This window comes from Monopterus albus, unplaced genomic scaffold (assembly GCF_001952655.1).
Source record: "Monopterus albus unplaced genomic scaffold, M_albus_1.0 scaffold19.1, whole genome shotgun sequence".
In the NCBI taxonomy this organism is placed as follows: Eukaryota; Metazoa; Chordata; class Actinopteri; order Synbranchiformes; family Synbranchidae; genus Monopterus; species Monopterus albus.
In genome coordinates, this window is record NW_018127899.1 from 213372 (window position 1) to 222527 (window position 9156).

The following is a 9156-nucleotide window of genomic DNA, read 5'->3' on the forward strand; positions in this document are numbered from 1 at the left end:
GTGTCAGAACATCTAAATACATCACTGGAAATGTGGGCCAAGCACAGAGTGTTTCATTAGGCTACATTTTGTTATCTGTGACTGTCAAGCAAAACAGCAGATACCAACCCAATGTTTTTACATGCAGTATGAGTGAAAGAGTATTATTGTATCAGGTGTAAGTTATTGTCGGGTGATGGTTACAGCAAAAAAACAAAACAAAAAAAAAAACGAATAAGTTAAGGATCATTTGTAGTTGCAGCTGGAAGCTATACAAAAGCACAGTGAAAATGGTAGTTATTTAACCTTGACCTACATTATCATTATCCATGACATACAATGATTCTATCAGCACGACTATGGTCCCAAATTGATGACTTTATTCTTTGGCACTGGAAAATAAAGCTTGGCATTGAAAACAAAACAATAGCTGAAAAAAACTAGTCAGGATTAGATTATCAAGGAGTATAAGACTGTTTGAAACACTGACAAAAGAAGATTGTCAATGAAAGAAAAACAACTTTGGCATAAAAAAAGACTTATGTTAACAAAAAAAAAAAGAAGATTGTCATTTTTCCAGTATTAATACTTTATTTTAATACCCCTTTTTCCATGCAAACGTTTCAATGCCAATGTTTGCTTATCCAGTTATACAGTTGTGTTTTTTCCAGTAACGGTTTTGTTTTAAATGCCAAGCTTTATTTTTCAGTGCCAAAAACTGGTCATCCATCTGGTGCCATACACTACGTCACAAATATGTTTGGGCCAATAGAAACTCATGTTGGGCGTTCTAAAGTCTATCACGCGTTTCCTATTGGTGGATTGGTCAGTTGTAGGCGGGATCTCACAGTCCTTCACCAAAACAGCTGAATGCGTGCAGCGACAAGAGCGATAGGAGATTGATTAGCGCAAGAAAAGTCTCAAGAAAAAAACGAATGGACCGAAAAATAGGACTCTAAACTAACAGCAAAAGCAAAGCTGGGGCGTCAGGTAGGAACAGTGTCACTACAAACGCGGTTACTGCAGTTTTAATGGTTGTTTGCTGACACATTGAAAGTGGACAAGCTCGCACTTGAAGTTAGTGTCTAATGAAAGTGTTAGCTTTGGCTTTTGCTACAAGGACGTTGCGTTTCTTGGGGGGTTCTGTGGTTTCTGACCCTCCACAAAATTGCATTTTAGCTGAAGTCATGGCGTTACAAGGGACAGAAAAACAAACAAGCATGAGAAAGAAGTTGTGCAACGTCAGTCATAAGCTGTGGCATTCATAAGATGCTTTTGCAGGGCTAGGAAAGTGCACTTATGATGACAGCTTTTGGCTATAGTCTCCAACATGTCCATATGTCAAACAAATGGAGCAAAATAGCAAAACAGAAGAGATGTCAAAAGTCAAAGCTAACAAGAAACCCATCAGCTGCAACTGTCCACTGTGAGCTTCACAGAGCTGGTATTTATGACAGGGCTTTCCTTCGGAAGCCTGTATGTATCCAGGGCCACTAAAAGGCAACAGCTGGTGACTGAGACAATAAAGAAGGGACTGATAATTATTATTTCTTTTTAAACCGCTTTCCTACGTTAGAATTCATGTGTATTGCAGCTTGGAAAAAGTGAACAGATGCCCCAACTGGTGTGGTTACTCTGAAGTGATTTTAAGGGACATAATTAGGCCTTATTTTCTTAATCAAATGTGAACAAACATTCTGTTCCCTCATGATGTCTCAATGTTCAGAGTAGCCATTGACAGTTGTTACAAGGATGAAATGAAACGTCTTCTGTTTCATTCATGGGAAGGACTGGGTTTCTTCTCAGTACTTTTTTTGTGGTATCAATGTGTCTGTAGCACTAAATATAGGTTGTCATACGTTGAGAGCGTTAAATGTGTGGTAGGATTGGTAACCTTTTTGAGTTGCTTTCAGTAGAAGTGTGTACTTAAATCAAAATGTTATTGTTTCTTTTGATAAAATACTTTTTGATAAGGACACCTTTTCTATTTCTCAAAGTCAAGTATAATTGCTGACACTATTAGAATTTTCAAATAGCTCATAAGGACTTGACTCCTTAATATGGTGCAGTCTCCATCGACACAGCTCAGGACTGGTCTGACAGCATTTTAGTGGCTATGTGCAAAACAGGCAGGGTCTGTTGGATGTTAGCTTATTTTACTGATTGAATGAAGCTTCTTTGTTTGAATGTGTTGTGTATCTGTTTTACATGCAGTAGGCCCACAGTTAGAGGTTGCTGATGATGGAGGCCAACAGCGAGACCAAGAAGATGAGCTCTTACCTCACTGGCACCCTATCCTCTGAAACCCAGAAACTGACCCCACCCAAAGGCACAGGTACACTACTACACCAATAGCATTTTTTTATCAGATAAAAGTTCACCAAATTTATTTGATGCGAGTACAGATCTAGGCCATAGGTGTGTCCATGATTTGTTTAAGGCTTAAATTTCTGAAATTTTAAGTGTGGTGAACCTGCTTAGTAAATTTAGGAACATTCCCTGCATTCCCTGGCGACTGATCTGCCATAAACATTTATGTCTAATATAAAATTTAACTGAGTTAACTAGTTAAATTATTGAGTAGCATCCCACCTGCTAGTCTGGAACTTGGATTGATGTAAAAGCCTTCCTCCGTGTTTTGCTCAGCCAAGTTATCCAGATGTTATTCTGTGGTCATTCAGCCAAATCAAACCTGTAGTTTGCTGCATGTGCAACTTCTTCACACCATTATGTTCTCAGTCTCTGTAAATGATGAAGCCAGAAGATGTTTACAACTTTTTTTTATGCTTGCGTGATGGTCATTCTGACCTTGGTGGCCTAATGCCAAAAATGTGACTAACTGTAAATGTGTTAGTTTTTTTTTTCTTGCTGATAATTGTTATCAGGGTTTATTAGCCTGCACCTGCACGCCAAAATGCAAGAGCGCTACCCCTGAGTCTTGAGAATCTGGAACATCCTGCACAGTGTTGATTTGTGCAGCAGCAAGATGTCAAAAGAAGAGAAACCTGTTTCCAACAGTTGTGAGGAAGTTTGGACAGTCTCTGCAATGTGATACTACAACATTTGTGCTTGATTAGGATGCATGAAAATACAAATACTGAAGTGTCTTGGTACTGAATTTGGGACGATTATTACCTGTCGGGTCATGACAGGCTGAACAACATTTCCCAGTTGTGGAGCCTCTAGCTGTGGTAATTTGTGCATTTTAATGTACACTAGCACATGGCTGAAAAGAAACACTCTCTGGATTAAAAACAGTATAGAGAGCAGCTGTAAAATATATTTGCAATATTGCTGTACAGATGTCTCATTTAAATAGCTAAGAATCTGTCTCATGTTACTTTACTTGAGAACAATTATTCTTATCAGCTCCACACAATAGAACAATGACAACCACTTTCCTTAGTTTAAGTCGAGCAGAAACCTCAAAGCCTGAGAAGTGAAGCTAGGGCAAAAGTTAAGACCTGAATAGTCTTAGCACATTAAACAGTGTAACCCCATTATTAGATAATATCACATAACTGGTCGAGAGAGAGGGTGTGGTGCAACAGGACCCTGCAGTTTGCAGCTGTGTCTCTGTTTTTCTTGCATCTTGCACCATGATAATCAGATCAGAACAAAAAGGAAAAAAGCCTTATTATCACGATTATCCAGACAGTTGTAACTAAACCATTTGTAGTACTTCAAACAATATTGGTGACATTTAGGACTGCTTGTGTCAGTATCAAATAACAATTTTGGATCTTTGGATTCAGAGATAAAAATGATCTATTATGTGCCTGCATGCTGAATTCATCAGTCGTGCACGTGTTCCTTCCCTATCTGTCTCGCTCTAATGATAACAAATGCATATTAGGTCACAGTGATAGAGCACATGGAAAACAAACTCAGACTTTAACCTCTCTCTTTCTGTCTCTCTCTCACACACATTCACACAATAGCTTACAAAATTGCTTCAGCATTTTCCCTGTGAACCTCTGACCTCTGATTCCACACAGTCAGCAGTGTCAGGGCGACGTCATGGTTGGAGTAAACCTACAGGGCAAAAAGCTGTAGCCCTGCCAGACAGTATGGCATTCAGTTATTTGAAATATCTTTTTTTTTAGATATTACAATGTTTTATTGATGATTTCTGGCATTTTACCCTGTTTTCACTTTTGCCTGAGTATATTCTCTGACTCTCTTCTGTCCCTCTCTCCAGGCTGCAGCTGGCTAGCAGTGGTAGCAGCTGTGGTGGCCTCTCTAAGTGGCCTGATGTTGGGATATGAAATGGGCCTGACCTCTGGAGTTCTGCTGCAGCTGCGTGGCCTCCTCGCCCTCTCCTGCTGGGAACAGGAACTGCTGGTCAGCTCTCACTTGCTCGGTGCTCTCCTCATCTGCTTGGCCGGAGGTCCCATTCTTGATCATTACGGCCGCCGGTGCTCCTTGGTCCTCAGTGCCGCACTAGTGGTCGGAGGCACCATCGTCCTCATCGCTGTCAACTCACTTGTTTCACTGACTATGGGTCGAGTGATAGTTGGTATGGGAACAGCACTGTCTGGGACAGCAGCGTGCCTGTACATTGCAGAGATCTCACCGAGGGAGAGGCGGGGTCTGTTGGTGACACTGTATGAGCTGATGTTAGTTGTAGGTGTAATGCTGGGATTCAGCTGTAGTTACGCCTTTGCTACTCTGCCTCATGGCTGGGTGTATACGTTTGGACTAGTGATTCCCCCGGCGCTGCTTCAAATAGGTGCATTCGTGTTCCTTCCACTCAGTCCACGCTTTCTGGTTGCTCAAGGTAAAGTGGAGCAGGCCAAGATAGTGCTGGCCAGATTAAGAGGTGGGGTTACGGAACATGTGGAAGCGGAGCTCAGGGACATCCAGGCTGGACTAAAAGAAGAGTCAGAGCATAGTTTTTGGGAGTTGTTCAGTGCCAAGGCCAACCTGCGTTCAAGGTTGCTAACAGGTGTAACGTTGGTCTTCCTCCAGCAGGCTACTGGTCAGCCGAACATCCTCTCCTACGCGTCACCACTTCTCCGCAGTGTAGGCTTCAACAGTGACGCAGCAGCAACCCTGGCCTCCACGTGGTTCGGAGTGGTAAAAGTAATAGGCACCATCCCAGCTGTGTTGCTGGTCGACCGTTTGGGACCTAAGAGCTTTTTGTGTGTGGGTGCTGTCACAATGGGAATGTCACTAGCGGTGCTCGGTACATTGACACTGCAAAACCACACTCAGCTCACCAGCGTCTGTCAAAGTCAGACTACACTAAACTACACACACACGCCCTGGGATTTAAATAGAACCTCAACAGACTCGAACAGCAGTGACATTTTCTCCGCTCGCCTCTCCAGCCAGTGGGACAGTGACAAGGCACAGAGGACTAACAGAGAGGATGGTGAGACTGGGGTGTCGGAAGGAGGAAGGACTCATGTAGAAGTGCCTTCCACACTGAAGTGGGCATCACTGATCAGCCTGCTGGTATATGTTGCAGCCTTCTCCATTAGCCTTGGGCCAAGTAAGCACCCAGTTATTTAGTTCTGTTCACCCCTTCCTTTATGCTCACAGGCACACACAAATTAAAATGAACAAGGACACCCTCAGGCCGTTTTATCTTTTAAACGAGGGTTGCACATTTGAGTTTCATGTTTAGCATTTGGTTAAACTTGTATTACCAGTTATTAATTTAGAGGGAAGTGTCAAGACAAGAACTGCTTTCACCCCAGATATGGAGTTGATAACAGCAGGCCATTTCTGTTGTATCTCACTATACAGTGGCTTCCGAAAGAATTTAACCTCTTCACCTTTTTTCAGACTGTTATAAATTGAAAGGATGAATTTTGCCTTCTCATTTTAAGCTTAGCAGCAGTGTAGACAGATCAGCATAGACAGCCACATGAAACAAAAACAAATATTGTCTTACGCCCTGAGGCTGTGCTCTGCAGTTGTTCCTTCTGGCTTAAAAGAAGTCTCTGATATACAACTTCTGTATCTGCCATATGGATATCCTCATAGACTTTTTTAATGATGTTGAATAAAAATCCATTCTAGTCTAGTTTTTGTCAAGACTTTGCTAATATATTAATCAATGTAAATAAACAAAACAATGAAAACGATGAGTAAAAATCACCCACTAAATGTAAACTAAAGTCTCTCATTTGCAAAAGTATTCAGACCTTTAATTCACTACTTTGAAGAAGCTCCTTTGGCATCAGTTACAGCTTTGCATCTTCCTGGGTAAGGCTCTAAAAGCATTTCACACCTGAATTTGGGCATTTTATTTCATTCTTCCTGGCAGATCTTCTCGGGCTCTGTTAGTTTGGAAAGTGCCTGTGAACTGCCGTCTTCAGGTCTCTCCACAGATGGAGTTTAAGTCTTTGGCTGGGCAACTCAAGACCAGGAGAGACCTGTCCTGAAACCACTCTAGTATAGACTTGGCTGATTGTTGTGCTGAGAAGTGAAGTGTTGCCCCAGTCTCAGGTTGCAAGCCCTGGAGTAGGTTTTATTTAAGGAGGATCCTGTATTTGGCCACATTCATCTTACCCTCAGTTCTGACTAGTTCCCCTGTCCCTGCCACTGAGAAGCACCCCCATAGAATGGTGCTGCCCATCATACTTCACTGTAGGGATGGTGTTAGCCTTCCTGATGCCTGGTTTTCACCAGACATGATGTTTGGAGATGGTCATTCTTCCAGCAGGTTCTTCCATCTCTGCAGAGGACTTATGAAGTTCTGTTAGAGTAACCATTTGGTTCTTTAAAGCAAACGCAATCACAGTGGTCTGAATACTTTTATAAATGACAGGTTTCTGTATTTAAATGTAATACATTGTGGATTCAGATGTCAGTTTTATCCATTTAAAGTGAAATCTACAACATAATATGCAAAAAGTCCAGGGATCTAAAGATGTTCTGAAGCCACTGTATAAGAGCAGCTATGGTCTATATGCACTTACAGGCACTTGTATGTTAAGTGAATTTGTCTGTTGCATTTGGCTCTAATGGCTGTAACACACTGAAGTACAACAGCGGTTCTTGTACAATAACTAAGCTTAGGTAAAGTAGAGATCGAAATGCTCCAGTTCCCCAGGCAAAGCAGTGTGGACCCCCACCTTCAAACCTTACAACTTTCTTAACTATAATCAAACAGGTCAAATTTGTTATGGATTGTGTGATATCTGTTGTATCTTATCCTCAACTGAGCCTTATTTCCTTGTATATGTTCTTTTCCTTTCCAGTGGTGTATGTGGTTATCAGTGTGATCTTTCCAATGGGGGTCAGAGGCAGGGCTGTGTGTGTGGTGTCAGCTGTGAACTGGGCCACTAACCTGCTCATCTCTGTGACCTTCCTCACAATTACAGGTGAGTGTGTTAAAGGTTATAATTTAAGTGTAGGTTCAAATCAATTGTGAATTGACATTTTTAACTGTGACACATGTTTGTGCACTTCCCTTATCTTTTGCTCAGGACAGGCAAAGTAAGATGAATGTATTAGGGCAGCAACCAGCAAACTTGTAGCCAGAGACTTCATAGTTTCACTTGTTTACTTCCTGAATAAAGAAAGGTGTGCCTCACCATGTTCCTGGCCCAGCTGTTGATGAGTCACAGTGCTGTAAGATTAGAAAAGCAGGAAGACTATATGTAAAATAATCACTATTTAAACACTGAACCTTTGATATGCTGTTAGGGTTTAGCAGCAACTGAAGTGACGACATTGAGGTTTGTCAGTGTTATGACCTGGTAGTTTGCCAGTCATCCCTGTCGAGCACATCAAAACTTTATCAGCTGTAGCAGAACACAAACAGACATTTTCAGAATTGTGCAGAAATTTAAAGTAGTGTATCTTTGTTTTTTTATTTTTCTAGAAAAGATTGGTGTTCCCAATGTGATGTTCCTCTACTCTGCCATGAGCTTTGTTCTCCTGGTGTTTGTCTTCCTCTGTGTCCCTGAGACCAAAGGTCGCACGCTGGAGGAGATATCAAAAGAACTGGCTAAGAAGTAAGTGGCAGCTTGCGCATAAATTTGTTTGTTGTCAGTCTGGTAAACTAGTTAACGAAACTGATTTCTTTATCTTCCGTCTCCTCTTTTTGCTTTACCAGAAACCATTTTGAGGTGAGATTCTGTAGGCAGGTTCGGCCTCAGGAGAGTCTGATCAGCAGCAACAGCAGCAGCAGCATATCTACAAAGATCCAAGCAAACTGACTCCTTTACCAGACCACAACTGTACACCTCATCTGCAGAAGATTATAAAGAGAGAAAGAGTTATTTAATTCCTTTTCTTTTTACCTCTGTTTAATTTAAGCATGTGGTCGCAGTTCAGAAAAAGACATTTTTCTACCTTTTCTCCGGGACTGAAATCGACTCCCCTCCAGCCAGCAGAACTGATAAAGCCTTTTAGTCATATGTATGTTTACTTGAAAATCTAACACTAATCACCTCAAATGGCAATATAGCTAACACAATTTGGTTATTTGCTGGATTGCAAATGAATTCTTCAAACAATCAAATTTTATTTGTAGAGTGCTACTTTTGTACAGGTGCAATTCAAAGTGCTTTACAAAATGACAAGCTGATAAGACAGAACATGTGAACAGAAAGCATGACATTGTTTATGTGCTGCTCCCTGTTATGTGTAATGTAGTTGCACCAACAGTACATATTGTAATGTACACGATGACAGAAATATGCAAGAAGACCATAGTAGTCTGAGGTAGAGCTCTGTCTCCCCTCAGGTACTCTATAGCAGCGGTCCCCAACCTTTTTCGTACCACGGACCGGTTTCATGCATGAAAATGTTTCCGTGGACCGGGTAGTGGCACGGGGGTTCCAATAACAAAAACCTTTGTCAATTCATGTAATCTGAATGCAACAATTACACTTTATATTAGGCAATTACAATAATTCTACACTATATCAACTCACCATAATGCAGAATCAGTGGGAGCCCTGGGCTTGTTTCCCTGCAACAAGATGGTCCCATCTAGGGCTGATGGGAGACAATGACACACGCAATGTGTTCCTTATGTCCAGTCTGCTCCGTAATTTTGTCTTGGTTGCTGTCACTGCAGAAAAGCCCGCTTCACAAAGATAGGATGTAAGAGTTTGTTAAGTAACACTGCATAGTGTTTATAATTGTAACTCTTTCAAAAGTGTTAATTTAACACTTTTCCAGTGGTTCCCATATAAACCCCGAGAGAGTGTT

The 9156-nt window shown here is 41.4% G+C and overlaps 1 protein-coding gene across 1 annotated transcript; it reads left to right on the forward strand.

Annotated features, from left to right (window-relative positions):
- Positions 1–814: 814 nt before the first annotated feature.
- slc2a12 (solute carrier family 2 member 12) lies at positions 815–8842 on the forward strand. Its single transcript, XM_020593614.1, has 6 exons — positions 815–969; positions 2194–2314; positions 4181–5476; positions 7194–7316; positions 7820–7952; positions 8054–8842. The coding sequence occupies exons 2-6, from the start codon at positions 2218–2220 to the stop codon at positions 8154–8156; spliced, it is 1752 nt and encodes a 583-aa protein (XP_020449270.1). The 5' UTR covers positions 815–969; positions 2194–2217; the 3' UTR covers positions 8157–8842.
- The last annotated feature ends 314 nt before the right edge of the window (positions 8843–9156 follow it).

What these genes read in the sequence shown, in the direction of transcription:
- slc2a12 (XM_020593614.1), top strand. Translation starts at nt 2,218, where the DNA reads ATGATGGAGGCCAACAGCGAGACCAAGAAGATGAGCTCTTACCTCACT. An exon ending in CTCCATTAGCCTTGGGCCAA is followed by an intron (nt 5,477 to 7,193) that starts GTAAGCACCCAG and finishes TTTCCTTTCCAG; the next exon opens with TGGTGTATGTGGTTATCAGT. An exon ending in TCAAAAGAACTGGCTAAGAA is followed by an intron (nt 7,953 to 8,053) that starts GTAAGTGGCAGC and finishes TTGCTTTACCAG; the next exon opens with AAACCATTTTGAGGTGAGAT.